Genomic DNA, 22,677 nt, shown 5'->3' with positions numbered 1-22,677 from the left:
CAACAGGAGGGTAGATGAAAATAAGACTGCCAATATCATAATGCTATTATACCTCTCTACATTCCTACCTGTGGGATTTTATAGATGCCCAACACGTTTGAAATCCGGATGGAGTTTTGAGAGTCGGACCCTTCGAGAACAGCCAGTAGGTTAGTCTGTTTACCACAGCTGTAGTTTGGAAAGTTCAGCTGCCCAATGGACAGCATGTCTAGCAAAGCATCATAGGTCACCCTTCCATTAAAAAAGTTCTCATGGATGCCGTAGCCCAGGGTGATGTTGGGTAACAGCTTTTGATTCTGGTTGATCGCTTGAATGGCATACAAGAAGGAGAGGAGCTGCCAGTACTTTGTGGGTCCTTTCCTGGGGGGAGAAATTATATACATGCCAACACTGTCCAAGTGATATTTCTGTTCTACCTCTAACATTCAGCTCTATCTGTCTTTCAAAAAAAATCCTGCAGAATCAGCCCCAAGGCTCATCTGTTCCAGCATTCTCAAGGCGGCCAACCAGATGCACATACAAAACTGAGAAGCACAATAACACTTCCCCTACTTGAGATTCTCAGTTACTGGTACCCAGAGGCATAGTGCCTGTGACAGTGAATGGAGAACATAGCCATTGTGACTGGTAGCTGCTGAGAGCCTAATCATCCCCCAATTTATCTGCCATAGGGATCTTCTTATGTTCTTAAAGGCAGGTACAAGATCATGAGAAAGGCCCCAGAAAGTAACTGGAGATGAGTTAGAACTCATGGAAATGGTAGCAAGTGGAACACCAGGAACTTCCATCCCCACAAATGGTCTTACCAATAAAAGCTGGTGGGAGGACATTGGCTAAAGATATAAGGATGAAACACAGTGTTTGTGGCAGAGATGACCCCACTGATGAGGTGGTCTCCTGGCCTGAAATAATTAGGTGAATCTATCTCATCCCTTTCCAAAGACAAGAGGCATTTTGTCTTCAGTTTCCCACAGTCCCCATAAGGCAGTAGAAGCAGTAGAATGAGGACCATCTTTTTTCCTCCCAGGAACGAGCACCTCCCTTACAAAGAATTACAAGTCTTTTGTTGTGGTCCTTGCAAGATGCAGTAACTTTCTTCTTACTAACGGAGCCCTACAGAGGGGTCACATCTGAAGTGGAGAGAAGTCAAGCCAACCTCATTCTGGTGCAGTTATCATCTGTCCTAAATCTCAGCCCCCCTAAGTTTTGGGTGGCTCAGGAGGCATATATCTGCCAGACCTTTCTGCCTCAGATCCATAACATCACGTTTAGTGGACTCAAATGTGATCTTTGGAAGCAAAAAAACAACACACACTATCATTTTGATAATTATATGGAAAAGCAGTACCACCTCTGCAAGTTCCTAGACACCTTATGCAGCTCCACCTGCAACTGCAGGGCTGAAGAAAAACATGTTTGCAAACTGTGAGATGCAAATGCCAAAGATTGGTGGAAAATACCAAGATTAAGAGTTAGAAGTTACCTGAACTATCATACGTGAGCCCTGGCAGAATCCCCCCCCCCCCCCCGCGCGCACTGATGCTAACACAGGATAGGGCTATTCTGATGAATTTGAGAGGTGAACAAGGGAACTGAAATTTCACGCAAAGACAGAGGCGATTCAGCAGATTTTTTTGTAGGTTTCTTGTTTTGTTTTTGTTCTTGTTGTTATTATATACTTTTTGGTCTTATCCTGTATTTTTATGCTGTGAACCACCCTGAGATCATTGGGTGAAGGGCGGTGTACAAATTTAATAAAGAAACAGACAAACCAACACTGGGAATTCTAAAAAAGCGTTCCACAAGGTGCCTCCTGGGTAAGCTTAGTAGTCATGGAATAAGAGAAGAGGTCCTCTGGTGGCATCAGGAATGGAAGTTGCAGGAAGCCGAAAATTGGTTTAAGTGGATAGTCCTTCAAATGGGGGGGGGGGGGTGCCAGATGTTCTTGACCAAAATCTCACAAGGACAATCTGGCCACATCACGATGCACCAACTAGAGATTCTGCACCAGACCCAAGGGCAGCCCCAGAAAGAGTGCATTGCAGTAGTCCAGCTCCAAGTTTTCCATTACTCCAGTGGTCACAAACAGCCATAGAGGACACGTGGGTCTCTAGTGACAAAGGTGTATCCAAGAGTACCCCCAAATTATGCACTTGCTCCTTTAGAAGTGGGAATCATCCAAAAAGCCTACAAATTGTGTTCCAAGCTCCTGTGTTCCTGTCACTCCCTAAGTGATGGAAACAAGACAAGACAACAGCATAACATTGGGTCCAAATAAGCCACAACTCTATTGATTACAGATGTGAATGGTTTGGCATCGGCATTGCGTATAACCATTTATTCCACCCCAGTCCATCTACTGGGGGTGCATCTAAGGGTAATCCACACCTGCCCCCCATGACCTACATCAAGTAGGGGTTACCACCGAGGGGTCCCTGTTGGAGGAGTGCTATGGCCCTAGCCCCCGCCTGGGCATCTGGACAGTTTTGATGTGCAGGTGTAAATATAACCTCTAGGACCCATAGAAGGAATGGGGGGAAGGCATGAGATTAAGCGTAATTTCGGCATTTGAATCTTGTATTGCATTTTGCTGTATGTATATTTATGTTTTAAAATCAAATAATTTTTTTTAAAAAAAAAAACAGCATCAAACTGCTAGGTTGGCAGGAGCTGGGACAGAGCAATGGGAGCTTGCCACTGTCGCACAGATTCGAACCGGAAACCTTCTGACCAGCAAGCCCAAGAAGCTCAGTAGATCACACTGTCGGAAGAGTCGCTCGGTCAAACACAAGTCCAACAGTCCACAGCGTGTTCAGAAGCAAAGAGAGAGACAGGAGCTGAACAGCTGAGGGAGGAGTTGCCCAGGTACGAGACAATGACAAGGGAACCCGAAGGGAGGGGGCAGCTAGTTGAGAGGTCCCTTGAGAGTGTGGGGAACCCCCCTCACCACAGACTCGGAGGTCTGAACATGTCAGAGAACAAAGAAGTCAGTGGGAGGGAGGAACTTCCCATTGGCACCTAAAATGCTACAGAAGTCGGAAGGAGGATTTAGAGCCGCCAACTGCCCCCCTTGCGGAGAGCTGTGTATTTCTGCTTGCAACATGATGCTGTAATAAAAGGACTATAAATAGATCAACTGCTTGTTAATTCTTATCTGTGATGTTACCAAAGGGAGAGGAGAACTCTCCATGCCTGACACAACATCACTCTTCCCCCTTCCCCTTACCTTTACTTCTCATGAAAACTCAAGGGATTTGTCCAAAGTTCTCCTTTGGGTCCACTAAAATGATCCCCATTTTTGAGAGGAACGTGAGGTGACATCCTGCTTCTGATTCAGTCAATGAATTGAGGCATCTAATCATAGTCTGCATTTTTATTGAGGCTTGATCAGGGCCTGTATCTTAAAATGAGCTTAAAGATTTTCAAATGTTCATGCCAGGCAGAAGAGCAGCTGCCTAAGAACCTTGGCAAAATGTTTTTCCTCCTAGACAAGGGGGCCCCCTGATTTATAGCAGAAAACAATTCTCAAAGTCGTAAAAAGGGAATTACAGGCTGACAGCCAAGGTTACACTGACCCTACATATTACAGAAGATAAAAAAAGAGATAAACATAATTAAGAGTGGGTAAATAGTAAAATAAAACCATGTGCCTCCCATTAAACTTGAGCCATATTTTCCTAAGGTTCAAAGGTCAAGAGCAGTGAAAAAGGCAACTGGCTTGGCTGGAGAAGATAGGTTTTCTTTCTTTCTATTTTTGAGGCTGGAAACTGTTCCTTACTTTGAAAAGGTTTATTCTTCTAAAAAGTCATTTATGTTATGTATTAAAAATATATTGGCTTAAATGTAATTATGCAAAGGAATTAGAAACTAAGAAATGTTAAATCCTTATGCTAGATTCTTATTTCATATAGTTGGAAGAGATCACAGGGGCCATCAGCCACCAGCCTAGCCCCCCCCCCCGCCAAGCAGGAAACATCATTAGAGCACTGGTTGTCAGGCCTTTGTTTAAAAGACCTTCAAGAGAAGGAGATCTTTCAATGATGATCCTTGACATCTGTTTAAGATAAAAATTTAAGATTAACCATCTGTTTTGGAGGACAATAGGGCGAGGTGAGCTGGTAATTAAGGTTCCTTGTTGAGACACATGTAAGATATATTACTACTTATTTGTCATTTATAGATAGAAGAATATATAGCTTTTTGTTTCCCATAAAAGGACAGAAGGAAATGGGTGTATCTTTTGTGATTGGTTCTAGCAAACAGCCAATAGGAATTTCAACCAGGCTGATTGGACAGAGGCAGCCAAAGGAGGAGCAAGGGGACTGGGTTAAGGAAATATAAGTGCTGGCCAGAATGGCAGGAGGCCAGGCCAGAGCTTGGTAACCATATACCACTGTGCCTCATATTTATTTGTCTGACAAATAAATTATTATTTTAATTTCTCTATTGCTGCCTTGAATATTTCATTCCAGCTAAGCGTTAACTACAAGCAGGGTGCTACAGAATCAGTCAACCAAACAAACAATAATGCTCTCCACCTGATTCAAGTCTTCTCCAGACACCCTGCTGATTCAGCATTCATCCTGATTTACTTGATTATGTGGTGCTCTATAATAATAATAATAATAATAATAATAATAATAATAATAATAATTTTTATTTATACCCTGCTCTCCCCAGCCAAGGCCGGGCTCAGGGCAGCTAACAAGCAATAATAAAAACAAGTTGAATGAATACAACTTAAAAACAAGAAAATACAACATTAAAACATTAAAACATTAAAATGCAGCCTCATCACAGCAGGAGAATTGAAAAAGAAAGAGGGGGAGGGAATCAAATTGACTCCAAGCCAAAAGCCAGGCAGAACAACTCTGTCTTACAGGCGCTGTGGAAACAAATCAGATCCTGCAGGGCCCTGGTCTCATGAGGCAGAGCGTCCCACCAGGCCGGAGCCAGTGTTGAAAAGCCTAACTTCCTTAGGACCCGGGACCTCTAGGGTGTTGCTATTTATGGACCTTAAGGTCCTCCGTGGGCCATACCCATTAATCCAAAATGCGGCAGCTAGACTGGTGATTCGGAGTGGCTGCCGGGACCACATAACACCAGTCCTGAGACATCTGCATTGGCTCCCAGTACATTTCCGAGCACAATTCAAAGTGTTGGTGCTGACCTTTAAAGCCCTAAATGGCCTCGGTCCTGTATACCTGAAGGAGCGTCTCCACCTCCACACTGAGATCCAGCACCGAGGGCCTTCTGCCGGTTCCCTCATTACAGAAACCAGACAGAGGGCCTTCTCGATAGTGGCACCTGCCCTGTGGAACGCCCTCCCTTCAGATGTGAAGGAAATGAGCAGCTATCTTCTTTTTAAAAGACATCTGAAGGCTGTTGGTTTCTGCTCTCTTCACTGTGCAGCGAAAGTGCTTGTCACGAGACAGGTGTTTACATTCCACAGTCAATTGCTGTTGGGTTTTCTCACGGGAAAGGGAGACTGGATGTGACGTACACTGGTTTCCTGTTTTTCACTGTTCTTTGCAGTTCAGTGTCTGGTGTTGTTTCTCTCCGTGCTTCAGAGGAGAGAGGATGCATTCTCTGCTCCGGCAGAGGCAAGATGTTTTTCTGTAATCTACCAGCTTTGAAATGTAAATAAAGCAATTTAGAGCATGTTGGCACGTATTCCTCATCATTCCGCTGTGCACGTGACACTGCAAATATCAACAAAGGCAGCCTTGTTTAGGGAAGTTTTTAATATTTAATGCTGTGTTGTTTTTAACATTTGATTGGAAGCCGCCAGATGGGCGGGGTATAAATAAATTATTATTACTATTATTATTATTATTATTATTATTATTATTATTATACTGGGAGAGGCGGTCCAGTAGGTATGAGGGTCCTAGGCCGTGAAGGGCTTTAAAGGTCAAAACCAGCACCTTAAATCTGACGCTGTACTCCACCAGGAGCCAGTGCAGCTGGAAAAGCACTGGGTGAATATGCTCCCATGGCAGAGACCCCGTGAGGAGCCTCGCTGCAGCATTCTGCACCCGCTGGAGTTTCTGGGACAGCTTCAAGGGCAGCCCCGTGTAGAGCGAATTACAGTAGTCAAGCCTGGAGGTGGCCGTCCCATGGATCACTGTGGCCAGGTCGGGGCGGGAAAGGTAAGGGACCAACTGCTTGATGAGGTGAAGGTGGGAAAATGGAACATTTGTTGTGATTTGTGGGCAGGGAGATTATACAATATTCAATGGAATATCTACCCAGATTTGCATAAGAGGGGATCACATGCCTTCCTCCTAATCATTTAATCATTCTCCACTTTTCTGTGCGTTTTTGTGTAACTTTCAAAATTGCAAACCATTTTTAAAAGGGGCCTTCTTGCACTATGGCAGAAATCTTTAATTGCAGGAAAACAAAGTTCTGCCATGCGCTGGAATCCCTCCTGCAAAATATTGACTGTCTGGAGGCACACTCTGATTTCTTGGGTTCCAGTTGCCCCCATATGCCAGGACCATGAACTTAGGTGCTTCTCAGTTGAAGGTGCAGCAGCAGCTGATGCTGAAGTCCTGACTGAACATGAGTATGCTGCATCTGAGAATGTTACGATTGTGCAAAGTGGAATTTAAAAATCCAAACCTACAAGGGGGTAAATAATGCAGCTGACTGTAAACACAGCTGAAACGCAATCTCATGAAATGTGCATGATGGTGAAAGTTGTGGTGTCAGTCCACTTTCAGTGAGGCTGATGGGCCTTTCCTCTCTCCTACAGGTCGCTAATGGAAGGTATTTGAGCATCTGAGGGTGGACTCGTTTTATTTTCTGTGCTGGAAACAGCTGAGAGTTTAGATGCAGAAAGAATTAGAAATGTTGTTTTCATTCAGTGGAGGGGGGCACTTTTTCATTCCAGTGGCTATCGTGGGAAATTCTGGAATGTCCTGTCCTTCCTGGCTGCCATTCGTGAAATCAATCAGGACCCCAGGCTCTTACCCAACGTCACCCTCGGCTATGTCATCTTTGACCATTATTCTAATGCAAGGAGGACTTCTGATGCCCTGCTAGACCTGCTCTCTACTGGGCACGCAGACATTCCAAACTATGACTGTGGGAAGAGGAATAACCTGTTGGCTGTTCTTGAAGATGCTGAACCTGATATTTCTAGACATATGTCACCTGTGTCAAGCATCTACAAAATCCCACAGGTATGGCTGGTTTGGTGTTAAGAAGTAATTGTGCCTCTGCCATGGGCTTTTCATTCTTTCCTTTTTGGACTCTCCCAAAGGTGAGGGTGGGATGGAACCTGGAAGCAGGAGCACTCAACACTGGTGTCAAATGCCCAATGCTACCCCACCACTGCTTTTAAAAACCATGTTGCTTGTTTACAATGCATTCAAAACACAGTTTTTTGAGTAATGTAGCTGAGTCCCTAGTCTAATATTCTGGGATGTGATTCAGTCCCACAAAATATTGAGAGTCTGGAGGCATTCCTGGAAGACCTCCTCCCGTTCTACATGGTCAGCATTTTGTCTTGTTCTTTGTGTGCGTGTGTGTGGGACTGTAGTTGGTCAACCGTCTGAGATTTGTCCTGGAACCACAGCAAAGCACTCACCTCTCCCTTTGCGTCCTGGGCAAGTTATGGATACACTGTTCCGACTCTTCATGATAAAACCCAGTTCCCCGTTTTCTACCAGATGGCCCCAAAAGTAGATCCCCAGAATCTGGGGATTGTCCAACTGCTCCTGAATTCCCATGTGGATTCCCATATTGCATGGGAAAGTGCTTAAAACAATAACAATAGCAATAGTTTATTTATACCCCATCCATCTGGCTGGGTTTCTCCAACCACTCTGGGAGGCTTCCAGCAAAATATTAAAATACAATAATTCATCACATATTAAAAGCTTCCCTAACAGGGCTCCCTTGAGATGTCAGACAGTTGTTTATTTCTTTGACATCTGGTAGGAGGGCATTCCACAGGGCGGGTGCCACTACCAAGAAAGCCCTGTAACTTCATTCTCGCACTGAGGGAGCCAGAAGACCCTGGGAGTTGGACCTCAGTGTCCAGACATAGGGATGGGGGTGGAGACACTCCTTCAGGTATACTGGGCCAAGGCGGTTAAGGGCTTTAAAGATGAGCACCAACACTTTGAATTGTGTCCAGAAATGTACTGGGAGCCAATGTAGGTCTTTCAAGACCGGTGTTATGTCCTCTCTTCAAAGATAACCCCTTTCTAGATTAGTTGTAGTTTCCAGGTCACCTTCAAAGGGAGCCCCACATAGAATGTGTTACAGTAGCCCAAGCGAGTCCTCAACACCAGCCCGCCCCCTGTCACCCAAGAACAGCACTTCTGTCTTGTCAGGATTCAACCACAATCAGTTACCTGCCATCCATACTCCAACTGCCTCCAGACACTCACACAGGAACTTCACCGCTTTCACTGGTTCCGATTTAAAAGAGAGTTAGAGCAGGGTATCATCCGCATACTGATGAACACCCAGCCCAAACCCCCTGATGATCTCTCCCAGGAGCTTCATGTAGACGTTAAAAAGCATGGGCGAGAGGATGGAACCCTGAGGCACCCCACAAGTGAGAGCCCAGGGGTCTGAACACTCATCTCCCCCCACCACTTTCTGAACACGGCCCAGGAGGAAGGAGTGGAACCACTGTACAACCCTCAGCTCCCAGCTCCTCTTGACGGTCCAGAAGGATGTTGTGGTCGATGGTATCAAAGGCCACTGAGAGCTCGAGCAGAACCAGGAAACAGCTTTCACCTTTGTCCCTAGCATGCCGGAGATCATCGACCAGCACAACCAAGGCAGTTTCAGTCCCAATATGAGGCCTGATTCCCGGTTGGAAGGGAACCAAATGCTCCCCATCCTCCAGGCATCCCTGGAGCTCTTCAGCAACCACCTGCTCAATCACATGAAATTCTTCATGGGAAGCTAGAAGCATCTTGGAAGAGAAGCTGTTTCCACATTTCTATTACGCTTCATGCCCTGTACAGTGTTACCTCAGGTTACAGACGCTTCAGGTTACACTCCGCTAACCCAGAAATAGTACCTCGGGTTAGGAACTTTGCTTCAGGGTGAGAACAGAAATTGCGAGGGAGCAGCGTGGCAGCAGTGGGAGGCACCATTAGCTAAAGTGGTGCTTCAGGTTAAGAAGAGTTTCAGGTTGGAATTGACCAAGAAAGATGTTAATCTATTATTGTATGCCACAACTGCGGCAACTGTATGCCACAACTGCGGCTAAAAAGTGGAAAACTCAAGCATTACCAAGAGTAGAAGAATGGCAGATGAAGATGATGGATTTTATGGAGCTAGCCGTCCGCGACCAGAAGGAGGAGGAACACCACAAAGAATGGAAGAAATTTAATGATTATTCAGCTAAATTTGTTAAGCTAAAATAACTGGAAATAGCGTCCAGATACTTAATGGGCTTAGGATTGTATTTATGTTAACTGATAAAATAATATGTTTAATACAAGAAGGAGAAGATTTAAAGATGTTAATGTTTAATTTAAAGGGTATTATAATTGGGATTTGGAAAACCATTATAAGGATATGCAATGAAATTCAACTAAGGGGAAACGAGGAAGTCGTTTTACAAAGTAAATAACTGTTATTTTCAATAAGGTTATGATTTATGTTTGTTATGCTTTGTTTGTTTTATGTTTTTGTTTGTCGTTGATATTATAAAAACTAATAAAATTTTTGAAAGAAAAAAAAAGTTTCAGGTTAAGAATCGACCTCCAGAACTAATTAAGTTCTTAACCTAAGGTACCACTGTATGAGTTTTTTGATGGCGGGTGAGACCTGCCCTCTTTCTGAAGCTCTTCCCACATTCCAAGCATTGATATGGTTTCTCCCCTGTATGAATTCTTTGATGGGAAGCGAGACTGCTCCTCTGACTGAAGCTCTTCCCACATTCCAAGCATTGATAGGGTTTCTCCCCTGTATGGATTCTTTGATGGGAAGTGAGACCCTGCCTGTGACTGAAGCTATTTCCACATTCCAAGCACTGATAGGGTTTCTCCCCTGTATGAATTCTTTGATGGGAAGTGAGATCCCCACTCATACGAAAACTCTTTCCACATTCCAAGCATTGATAGGGTTTCTCCCATGTATGGATTCTTTGATGGGAAGTGAGACTGCTCCTCTGACTGAAGCTCTTCCCACATTCCAAGCATTGATAGGGTTTCTCCCCTGTATGGATTCTTTGATGGGAAGTGAGACCCTGCCTGTGACTGAAGCCATTTCCACATTCCAAGCACTGATGGAGTTTCACCCCTGTATGAATTCTTTGATGGGAAGTGAGATCCCCACTCATACGAAAACTCTTTCCACATTCCAAGCATTGATAGGGTTTCTCCCATGTATGGATTCTTTGATGGGAAGTGAGACTGTCCTTCTGACTGAAGCTCTTTCCACATTCCAAGCATTGATAGGGTTTCTCTCCAGTATGAATTCTTTTGTGGGAATTGAGAACCCCACTCTTTAAAAAGCTCTTTCCACATTCTAAGCACTGATAGGGTTTCTGTCCTGAATGAATTCGTTGATGAGAAGTGAGATTGCTGCTCTTACTGAAGCTCTTTCCACATTCAAAGCACTGATAGGGTTTCTCCCCTGTATGAATTCTGTGATGGGAAGCGAGACTGTCCTTCCGAATGAAGCTCTTTCCACATTCAAAGCACTGATAGGGTTTCTCCCCTGTATGAATTCTGTGATGGGAAGCGAGACTGTCCTTCCGAATGAAGCTCTTTCCACATTCAAAGCACTGATAGGGTTTCTCCCCTGTATGAATTATTTGATGGGACATGAGATGGGTGCTCTGACTGAAGCTCTTTCCACATTCAAAGCACTGATAGGGTTTCTCTCCTGAATGAATTCGTTGATGAAAAGTGAGATTGCTGCTCTTACTGAAGCTCTTTCCACATTCAAAGCACTGATAGGGTTTCTCCCCTGTATGAATTCTGTGATGGGAAGCGAGACTGCTCCTCTGACTGAAGCTCTTCCCACATTCCAAGCACTGATAGGGTTTCTCCCCTGTATGAATTTTTTGATGGGAAGTGAGACCCCAACTCTGACAAAACCTCTTTCCACATTCCAAGCACTGATAGGGTTTCTCTCCTGTATGAATTCTGTGATGAGAAGTGAGATTGTCCTTCCGACTGAAGCTCTTCCCACATTCTGAGCATTGATAGCCGTTCTTCCCACTGTGAGTTCTTTGATGGGAACGGGAACTCTGACTGGAGCTCTCTCCATACTCCCAATTTTGATATGGCTTCTCCACTGTGTGGATTTTCTCATGGTCTCCCCCATTCTTCATTTCCAATTCATCACCACCTACAACAAAGACAGAAACTAATTAGAACCTCAGGAAGAAATGGAGCCCCCAATCATGGAACAATGCTAATGAACATTTGTGAAAGAGGAAGAACAGAAGGTGTGAGGTCTTTCTACAGAGGTCATGGCCTTTGTCGACCAGCATTCACAGACGTATTTTTGAGAACCAGAGGTTCAGAAAGTCTGGCTCTTCTCTAGGACGGATTTTTGTTGCCACAATCATGAAATCCATGGAAAGGGTGACTGTCAGAAGGCCGTTTTTTCAGTTAGGTCTGTTCTCAACTGTCGAGTGAAAGAGAGATTTTCCGTGAGAGCACCTGCTGCCTGTTTTATGCTGCTATGTGCCTCAGAAAAAGTCTGTAAAGTCTCATATAGACAGAAGCACTTGTAATTCACTCTTCATACCTAATGTAGCAGTATTATTTGATGTTGAATTATTTTGGTTTTTTGAGTGTAGCTTATTGTCTTGAATAACAAATGGGATAAATGTAGAAATAATCTAAATCCGTAAAGAATAGATATATAGATCTATTAGATATAAGCACATGTAAACGTGTTTTAGTATATCAAGTAATGTAATGTGTTCTGTATAAACTCTAAACAGAGAATATTGTGGAGGCTTTTCTAGAAGAAAAAAAAGCTATGTTTTTCAAGGGTCAAACAACCCGGGACAACCTCCACACATATAAATATCACAGAAAATGGGTTTGGGGTCCACCAAATCCAGAAAACCACGAATAATCCAGAAAGACAGGTGCAGAGTTGCAAAGTGACACGTTTTACCTCAGAAACTGACATTAACATTTTGACCACTTTGCCAGTGCACTCTTAATTATCCTCTCAGAAACAATTTTTAAAGGCAGATTGAAAAGTAGAAAGAAATCTTTAGGATGCATAGAAGAAATTTTACACAGTGGAATAGGAGAATGAGAATAGTGTTATACAGATTTGAAGTGATACAATGTATTGAGGCAGATGTCTTACTGCCAGAGAAATTCTTCACAATTTAGAGAAAGTTTATAAATTTAGAAGATGTCATCGCAATTTAATAAGAAACTTTTTTGGTCTAAGACATGAAGAAAGGAAAGATTACCAGAGTCATGTGACAGAATTTTAACTATCATTGAAAAGTTAAAGCTGGCAGAATATTCTATGTCTGAAGAACAGAAAGGGAGCTATATATCTCTTGCGGAGGGCTGATGTTTTCATATCCAAATTTAACACTCTGAATTAGCAGAGGAACACATTGAAGTTGCTGGGCAGTTCAGTCAAACCTGGTCATTGTTTAAAAAGGCATGACTAGACAAAGAACATTCACAGTTGATCTCCTTCTATTCAGGGTTCATGGTGGGGATGTTAGAATCCCAGATGCTGTTGGTCTCCATCAAAATAGTGGAGGTTCAGCACATAGAGGTATGTATGGAATTTCAAAACTGATCTTATGATCCAACGGGGAGCTTTACCGAGAGGGTCCATGACCCCACGATTCTCCTCCTTGACTTCCTTATGCAGAGTTTGTTGCTTCTACTGCTGTGTGATGGAGCAGTAAGTTTTTTGACACTGGTAGGGCATTCAGATCACGGCACTGGCATTAGACATTTTGAGCTGCCAATACATCGTGGTGGCCGGGGAGCTGTGATGTATTCCTAGCTCAAATTGCCTGCAGATAACAAAGGCGCAGGCAGGCAGGCAGGCAGGCAGGTGGTGGAGCCCAGAAAGTTGCTCACCTTCTCAATCTCCACCCGCCTGCCTGCCTCCCCCCACCCCCAGGCTGAGCAAGCCCCAATACCTCTCTGGCTCCATCCCTCCATGTCCCCATCTCCCCTCCCCTGGAACTCACCAGATCTCTCTGAGAGCCCTAGAGAGGAACGCTCAGAGGTTGTGAGGAGGGATGCAGGAGACAACCTGACCAGGTCAACCGTCCATCTTCCCCCTTCCATCCTCACTAGCTTTGCAGGATCCATCTCTTTCATCCTTCCTGAAGAATCAAGGAGCCAAAACAAGCTGCATGGTCCTGGGAGAGAGGAAGAAGAAAGGGAGCCTCAAAGGCCCTGCAGGGAAGAAGAAGAGAAGATGAAGCGTTTGGATTTGATATCCCGCTTTATCACTACCCGAAGGAGTCTCAAAGCGGCTAACATTCCCCTTTCCCTTCCTCCCCCACAACAAACACTCTGTGAGGTGAGCGGGGCTGAGATACTTCAGAGAAATGTGACTAGCCCAAGGTCACCCAGCAGCTGCATGTGGAGGAGCGGGGACGCGAACCCAGTTCACCAGATTACGAGTCTACCGCTCTTAACCACTACACCACACTGGCTCTCACTGGATTCTCCTGCCCCTGGAAAAGCAAAAATGGGGCAGCCCCTGCCCAACACAAACCCCATTTATAAACCTTTCCAGTGGTTGCAATTTCCTCTGTTTACTCCTCTCCCCACTTCGTAAGGCCGGCATGGTCTGCACAGTAGAGACCTGAGAATAGATCCCATTGAATTAAATGCGGCTTATGGACAGAACTTGGTGCAAAAACCAGTCACCATCTTGTCCCCAAGCCTGAAGACTGCAACGCCAGGCATGCTTATCTATGGTATCATAAGGCAAAAGTTCATAAAAGGTTTCATAGTCATAAAAAGAAACGAGATTCTTAAAGTTTGGTGGGAAATATAAAGATGTATTTGAAAAGAAAACAGCATGGTGACTTTCCCCATTAGAAGCAATATCTTTGAAAAAAGTAAATATGAAGATCAATTGGCCGACATATAAAGAGCTGTTAACAGAAACTGACAACCAATTAAAATTAAAGGACTTTGAAGAAGTAAGAGAAAATGTAATGGACTGGTTACAATACTTACAACTAAATGAAACTTTTAAAAATCATGAAAAGAAAGGATTTAGTTATCAAGTGTCAAGATTTCAGAGAGAAATAGTAGAAGGTAGAACAAAACTGCTGTCAAAAATGAATGATCTGCTTTTGGAATGGGACACTAAAGAGGACCAGGTCAAATGCGTTATGATAAAATGGGTGAAGGATGTGGGAAATAATAAATTAAGGATGGACTGGGAAAGGCTTTGGAAGTTAGATTTGGAAGTTAGGCCGCTGAGACCACATAACACCGGTCTTGAAAGACCTACACTGGCTCCCAGTACGTTTCCAAGCACAATTCACAGTGTTGGTGCTGACCTTTAATGCCCTAAATGGCCTCAGCCCAGTATACCTGAAGGAGCGTCTCCACCCCCATCATTCTGCCCAGACACTGAGGTCCAGTGTCGAGGGCCTTCTGGCGGTTCCCTCCCTGCGAGAAGCCAAGTTACGGGGAACCAGGCAGAGGGCCTTCTCGGTAGTGGCTCCTGCCCTGTGGAATGCTCTCCCACCAGATGTCAAAGAGAGAAACAACTACCAGACTTTTAGAAGACATCTGAAGGCAGCCCTGTTTAGGGAAGCTTTTAATGTTTAATAGATTATTGTATTTTAATATTCTGTTGGAAGCCACAAAGAGTGGATGGGGAAACCCACCCAGATGGGAGTGGTATAAATAATAAATTATTATTATTAGTATTGTTGGTTTTAAATTTTCTAGTGTTTTGATGGTATTTGTCCCCGGTTAAATTAGCAAAAATGTACTTCTCACTTGCTGGATCAACACCTTGTTGTGGTGAGTGGGCTTGCACGTTCCGATGACCCTTGTGAGCGAAGCCACCGGGAATCTTGTGCTCCCAGCAGGATCACCCTAGTACTTTACTAATAATAGTGGAATTGATGCAGAGAGTGACTCTTCTGAATATTCCTTGTATACCAGTAGTATACAAGGAATCTTTACAACCCCAAGTAGCTGATTCCCCAAAGAATCTGCCCTGCAAGCAAAAGAAACCTCTGACAAGCACTTGAAGAAGCCCAACCTGGAAATAGAGCCCCATGTGCTTCCCCATCTCTGAAGTCCCACCTGGCCCTGAGGGAACCGGATTCGCAGGAGAAATAGTTCCCCTCTCCTCTCCTCGGACAAGTGAAAGGAAGTCTCCTCTGCTAAGAGATGACAGCCCTACTTGCATGGAATTCACATTTTGCTGACCACGCTGCACTGATTCTCCCAGTCTCCTCGCTAGAACAGAGGAGCAGGAACATGATGGTACAGCACTTTCTCCCTCGTCACAGAAGGAGACGCAGTTACAACCATCTCAAACCAATGCGAAGCCCTTGCTCCTGCAAAAATTACCCACAATGCAACTGTGTGACAATCATGTGACCTAGCTTTTATCCTGGAATGTGGCCGGCTGGTCCGCATCCAGCAGAGATCCTTGTTTTAAAGACTTTCTCTCCCACCATTGCATCATAATGATTCAGCGGATTTCATTCATTCTCAACTGGGGCAGATCTAGGGGTAAAGCATGGAAGAGCGAAAGGGGGCCTGGGGGTCTTAGTCTCCACTCCCCTACGTGCCATTTCAAGCCCTCTCCCCTCATTCAAGTTATAAGCCAGGGCAGTGTTAATCCAATTCAGCCACCAGGCCCTCTTGGTAATTTACGCTGATGTGACCCCAATGAGGCAGAAATCTCAGATCAGAGACTTGTGGGTTGAAAGGGAAATTTATACCACTGACCTTATTTTGCTGAACCCAAAGGCATCTGTAGTTTTAGGAGGGAATCTCAATGCCAGACTGGGCCCTAATGATCATGCCCTTTATGCACAGCACAAATGGTCTCCTCCCAACCGTGAAGCCAGTGGATTCCTCCTCACCCGTTGTTCCAAAGATCAGAAATCAAACTTTGCAGGCATCTGCTTGGCTCAAACAGCATTCAGGCTAAACCTCTACATCTTAAATGGTGCCCTCGAAAATGACTATCCAGACCTCTCTGGCTCCAGAAGGAGAGCTATAGACCTGGGGTCAGCAACCTTTTTCAGTCATGGGCCGGTCCACCATCTCTCAGACCATGTGGTGGGCTGGACTATATTTTGAAGAAAGAAAGAAAAATGAACGAATTCCTATGCCCCACAAATAACCTAGAGATGCATTTTAAATACAGTGGTACCTCAGGTTACAGACGCTTCAGGTTACAGACGCTTCTGGTTACAGACTGCGCTAACCCAGAAATAGTACCTCAGGTTAAGAACTTTGCTTCAGGATGAGAACAGAAATTGTGCTCCGGCGTCACGGCAGCAGTGGGAGGCCCCATTATTATTATTTAGCTAATGTGGTCCTTCAGATTAAGAACAGTTTCAGGTTAAGAGCAGACCTCCGGAACGAGTTAAGTACTTAACCCAAGGTACCACTGTATTCTACTCATGGAAAAACCAAGCTGATTCCTGGACCGTCCAGGGGCCGGATTTAGAAGGCGATTGGGCCGCATCCAGCCCCCGGGCCTCAGTTTCCCTAGCCCTGCTCCTGACAATGTACTCCAAACCTGCCTGGTGTTTTTACATGAGCAGAATGTGTGCTTTTATTGAAAATGCATCTCTGGGTTATTTGTGGGGCATAGTTCCCTAGACCAGATATTGTTTCCTATATAGTTTGGTATACAAAGTACGTCCTGGAGGCTGACATCCGTATAAACGGCCAAACTGATTAAAGAAAGAAAAAAGCTGAGCTACGTTAGAAAAGCGATCCAATAATAAGAGATCTGGCTCTCATCGCCCTGCTAAAAATGTAGCAGTTTCTGCTTGGAGAAAAGACACAGTAGCGATGCTGGCCAAGAGGAAGACCCTCCTTCCTCCTCCTCCTCCTCCTCCTCCTCCTCTCTTTCTCGAGACCCCAGGGCTCTCTCTGCAGGCCCCCCCTCCAAGACCCCCTCCCCCCCGGGGCCCTGGCCCCCTCGCCCCCCAGGCATGATCTGGCCAGCCCCCCAGGCACCCTCCCCCGCAGCCCCTTCTCCCCATTGCACCAGACTCACCCCCAGGCAGCTCTTGCAAGAGAGAGAGAGAGGGAGGCGGAAGCAGCCCCTCCGCTTGCAGGTGGGAAGGGCGAGGGAGGGGCTTTGCTCGGGAGGACCTTGCCCCCCCCCACGCCTCCACTTTCTGTCCTCTCTAGAAACCCAGCTCTGTGCCTTTTAACCCTTGGCAAGCCGAGCACAAGCGGAGCCGCGCTCTCTCCTCCTCCAAGGCAGGAGCCCAGGAGGAGCCGCTAACCCAGAAATATTACCTCGTGTTAAGAACTTTGCTTCAGGATGAGAACAGAAATGGCCTTGGATGCATAGTTTGGGGGTACTCTTGGATACACCTTTGTCACTAAGAGAGCCACGTGTCCTCTAGGGCTGTTTGTGAACAGGAATAGCCGGACCACTGGAGCCCATGCATTGGGAAACTTGGAGCTGGACTGCTGCAATGCACTCTTTCTGGGGCTCCCCTTGGGTCTGGTGCAGAATCTCTAGTTGGTGCAAAATGATGTGGCCAGATTGTTCTTGCGAGCTTTTGGTCAAGAACATGTGGCACCACAGCCCCCCATTTGGAGGACTCTCCACTTAATACTATTTTCTGCTTCCTGCAACTTCCATTCCTGATCCACAAGAGGACCTCTTCTCTTATTCCATGGCTACTAAGCTTATTCAGTACAACTGTAAACTCCCCCTGATGTCACCGCCGCTTGTGCCATGGCCCTAGCCACCAGCAAGGGCGCCGGACAGGATCCACGAACGCCAGATTCCTTTACCGGAATACCCATAAAGTGGAGAGGTAGGCGACGGCCACACCCTGCCCTCCAATACACAAACATATTCCAATGCCTAACCGCCAATACCCAAAAAGTTGTGACGATTTGCTACGAGGTAGGCGAAAAACCAAGTGGCCAATGCCAATCTGACATTTGCATAAAAATTCCTACCAGGCCCCTTGGGCGACCAAGGCGACCAACCACAGGTCCATAGCAAGATCCAGAACCAAGCTATGGTGGTGGGTGATCTGACGAACACTAGCAGCGCAATGAAAGATGACCCAGAACGGAACCCCCATGCAAACGGCGAGTTGCCTGTATTTAAGTTGTGTTGTATTGCAGAAATAAAGTTCTGTTTGGTGGGGATGATAGCAGATGCTTGGAGTTCTTTGTAATTGTAATAATTCAGATGGTTCAGTTAGTGGAGAATGTGTCTGATAAGAGGGAAGATGGCCTTGGGGATATGGAGAACCAAGCATGTCAGCGTGATCTCAGGACTGCAATACTTCAAGGACGGCCTCTTCCCATATAAACCTACCTGGACCCTGAGATCATCTTCTGAGGCCCTCCTCCTCCTCGAGAGGTCCGTAGAGCGGCAACACAACACAAAATTCCCACGAGAAAGAACATTCTTTCTATCTCTGCCTGTAATTTTCCATCTGCAGCCATTGTAGTGTTTCAATGTTTCCCCTAGGGGGATTCTGGTTACTTAATAGTCCTTTCCCAGCAGTCCGTTACTTTGTTATTTCACTACTTTGTTCCCAACCTCTTTAATTCAAATGTAATAAATTTGGTCCAGAGAAGTGTTAAATAATAAGATTTTTAACTTTCACTGCCCGTTTGACAGCTCCTTTGACAGCTGTCAAACTCCTGTTCCTTTTTCTCCAGCTCACATACAGGACACTCCCGGGTCTGAGGGGGGGGGGGTTAAACAAAAGCTTCTAAAATTCCACTCTTACTCTCCAGCACAAATCTTCTTCTGTCAAACTCATGAAAATATTATCTTTTAAAAAACACCAAAAAGAAAAAACTCTCCACCTTAGTTCTCCGATCCTTGCTTTAAATCTTCTGTAAGCAGGGGGGTGCGGACTTCCCTTTAGCACATCCCCCGATCGTGCCGAATTCGAAGGTAAAAATTTTAAAGTCCAAATTCCATTCTACTCACAGGTTAATTAAAGTCCGAATTTCAGGGAAGAAAGTCAGCGGTCTCCGGCCATGGCTCGCAGCTACGCTCCACTGCAGTAGCGGTCCACTCACAGCACCACGCCGCTCCCCGTACCCTCTCCGCAGCTTTTAAAAAGGCTCTTCGTGGGCCGGGGGGGCGCTTAAGGTGCCCGCCGAGTCACCAAGTCCGCAGGCTTCAGCGCCTGCGGTTTCTGAGGGTCCCCGCGTTGCCGTCGCGGTAGAACCCTTCTCCAGCAGAGCCGATTCCCTCCGGAGCTCGGAGGGAATCCGCCATTAACCAGATCGCGCTAACCCGGAAGTCACTTTTAACTTAATTTTAATAACACTCATTTTCTTTTAACTTAACCATTACCGCTATTAACCCCTGATTTTCTCCTCCAGCGTCAATCTAGCATTCATTAATTTTGAGATATTTCTTTAGATAGTCCTTGAATTTTTTCCAATCTTCTTCCACCGCTTCCCTGGTTTCGGATTCTGCTCGTCATCTCTGCCAATTAACAGAAGTGGAATACAAAAAGGGAAGTGTGAGGAGGTCGCTGAAATAAGTGAATGAAGGATAGGATGGTGAAACTGTATGATGTGTTTTAAACTGTTTTTATTTTGTAGTGTTAGTCTAATGTGTTAGTGTTGTGTGGTGTTTTTGTATTGTATTGTATTGTCTATTTTGTTTTGTAGTGTTTAAATTGTTGGAAAAGTAATAAATATTATTTAAAAAAACAAACAAACAAATCTTTTGTGATAATTCAGATGGTTCAGTTAGTGGAGAATGTGTCTGGTAAGGGGGAAGATGGCCTTGGGGATGTGGAGATCCAAGCATGTCAGTGTAATCTCAGGACTGCAATACCTCAAGGACCGCCTCTTCCCATATAAACCTACCTGGACCCTGAGATCATCTTCTGAGGCCCTCCTTCGTGTGCCTCCTCCTCGAGAGGTCTGTAGGGCGGCAACACAAGAATAGGGCCTTCTCTGCAGTGGCTCCCTGTCTGTGGAATGCTCTTGCCAGGGAAGTTCGCCTGGCGCCTTCATTATACACCTTTAGGCACTGGGCAAAAACCTTCCCCTTTAACCAGGCCTTGGGTTGACCTGACTGAAATCCTATACCCTTTTAAAATGTGGCTCCTTTCGGGGGGGGGGTGTTATTGGGTTGCTGTTTTTATTCTGGTTATATATGTTGTGATCTCTTCTGTGAACTCCCCTGAAACCTCTATGTATACAACGGTAAATAAACCCCATAAATTAATAATCATCATCATCATCTTCTTGTAAAGGGAGTGGGTTTCATGAGTTCACAGTGTTCAGATGTAGGTACTCTATGTAGAGCGTGTATATATTTGCATACATCCTAAAAGAATATATTGGTTCTGACCCCAACGAAGGTGCATTGCTATCTAAAATCCAAGCTGACCTTTCCACCCTATGCTGGCCCATGTCAAAACAGGGCAGCTGCTTCTCTGTGTTCTTGCAAACATGTTTTCTCCAGCTCTGCATCTGCTCCTCAAGCCACAGAGAGACTCCAGAAGGTTGCCAGGGCGATGCTTCCCCGACTCATAAATATTCTTATTTTTCCCAGGGATTTCTCCAGAGATTCATAATTTCTCACACTGTGTCTGAAAGGTTTGGTGCATAAAATATCCCCTGTCTTGTCAATTCCCTAAACAGCTGCAGATGGTGAGAGGGATAGAGCAAAAAGCCTACATCACAAATGAAAAGTGGCTGTGCTCTTCCTCCTTTCCCTCATGCTTTTAGGACACCCCAAACGGGCTAGTTTTAAATGTCACCACAAACATATTTTTAAGGGTGGCAGGTTGTGCACAACCATCTCATCCCTCATTCCATTTTCTCCATAGCAATTGCTACATTACAAGTCTTATTGCAATCCTGCGAATGTTTTCATCTGCTTACAGTGGTCATCAACTCATCAGTTCTGATCAGGAGAAATGGGTTTTGATTTTCCCCAATCTTCCACATCCTCCCTGAAACTCCCTCCTTTTTTAAAGTTAAGGGCCCAATGGAGCTAACCATTTTTGTGGGTTTCATGCTCTCTATAAGCGTAGTCTGTTGCATGTCCCCACAGCCATCCTTGGGTCCCAGAAACACAAGGGTCCTGAACGCAAGGACCGTAAAATTCCCGCACCACTTTGATTGCGCAACGCACCCTGAATGCTTCTTGGTGTCTGGAGTACGGATGGCTCCCGCCTGCCGTGATTCTCCAATACATTTTTCGGAAGTTCCAGGCAGCTGCAAAAGTTCTAAAGAGTTCCATAAAGTTTTAAAAAGTGCTAATACTTATGAGTAGTAATGTTACAGATACAGTGATTCCAACTTTACATTTCGGGGTGACCTTTTTTCACAACTGAGAAGAATTAGTCCCCTTTTCAGTATTTCTAAGCAAACGTTCATCCCATTATAATACAGGGAGTGGGGTTTGTCTGTTGGTTTGTTTTTGAGGTCAAAAAGTTATAACTCTAGTGCATATTCTATTTTTCTTGGTTATATGCAGCAACAAGGGCAGCTCCCACTCTTCTTCCTGGCTAGCCCTCCCTTCCCTATTTTGCTCTCCTTTGGCCTGACTGCAGCAAAGGCCATTTTCTTTGCTTTCTGGTCCACCTAAGCAACAGTTGCCCAGGCTGCCCAGAACTGCCTTGTCCTTCACTGTTTTGTCTACCCCGCTCCCCAAGCAACAAGCCTTCACCCTTTCCTTTCCTCCTCTTCCTCCTCTTCCTCCTCCTCTGTTTCATTGTCATTCGCTTTCCCACAACATTCCCACCACTGGAGAGACCTGTCAGGAATAAGCATGGGCCAATGGTACCAAATAGTATGGGAAACAGCCCTACTGGAAAAATTAACCAATAAACTGAAACTGACATGGGGACAAATAGAAGAAGACACCTTCACCCCTGTATGGCTCCCCTTTATCACTCACACACAAAAACAAAGACCACCACAGCCAACGACAAATGAACAACCACACCCTAGGCCAACCCCAACCTCCCTCCCCACCAAAGGAACACAAGTGAACAGCAAAGAACCTGCACAAGCAATGCTGACACCAAACCCTACATATAGTAAGTAAAACAGAAACATTGCCACCCAACCACACCCCCAATCGTCTCCCCCCCCCACCCCTCTCCCCCTTTTCTTCCTAATGTCTCAACAAATGAAACTGATTTGTAAAAAAGTTACATGGGAAAAAAAATACGAGAGACATTGCACACTTTTGTAAATCATCAAATTTTTAATAAAAAAACCGCCAAAACATTCCCACCACTGTGGAAATGTCCGCCTGGCTTAAATATAGGACAACTGGCTTATTACACCAGAAGCTTAACATGAGTCAACAGTGTGATGCAGCAACTTTTTTATATATTAAATAATAATATTGATGACCCTCCCTCACTGTAAGGTCCCTGCATGGCTCACAACATTTTAAAATACAGCATTGAAAGGTGTTGATTTATTAATTTTACAAATAGGGGGGGGGGGGGGGAATAACAAATTTTAACTCTAATAAAAATAATGTTGAAAT

The 22,677-nt window shown here is 45.0% G+C and overlaps 2 protein-coding genes across 2 annotated transcripts in view; one reads left to right on the top strand and one right to left on the bottom strand.

Annotated features, from left to right (window-relative positions):
• Positions 1-56: 56 nt before the first annotated feature.
• Positions 57-17,271, bottom strand: LOC307210986 (uncharacterized protein; the record flags this gene model as incomplete). Its single annotated transcript, XM_079967183.1, has 4 exons — positions 17,212-17,271; positions 13,175-13,385; positions 10,230-11,334; positions 57-360 (listed from the first exon to the last, which is right to left on the bottom strand). The coding sequence occupies exons 2-4, from the start codon at positions 13,305-13,307 to the stop codon at positions 57-59; spliced, it is 1,542 nt and encodes a 513-aa protein (XP_079823309.1). The 5' UTR covers positions 13,308-13,385; positions 17,212-17,271.
• A 297-nt stretch (positions 17,272-17,568) lies between these two features.
• LOC307208944 (uncharacterized protein) overlaps positions 17,569-22,677 on the top strand; it is a 196,683-nt gene continuing 191,574 nt past the window's right edge. Inside the window, exon 1 of the mRNA XM_079963995.1 lies at positions 17,569-17,573. The gene's annotated coding sequence lies outside the window, so the exon portion shown is untranslated. The remainder of the gene's footprint in view (positions 17,574-22,677) is intronic.

The sequence above is a fragment of the Podarcis cretensis genome (genome assembly GCF_951804945.1).
Source record: "Podarcis cretensis genome assembly, chromosome: 2".
In the NCBI taxonomy this organism is placed as follows: Eukaryota; Metazoa; Chordata; class Lepidosauria; order Squamata; family Lacertidae; genus Podarcis; species Podarcis cretensis.
Note: the sequence above shows the minus strand (reverse complement) of the source record. Positions and strands in the feature narration are given on the sequence as shown.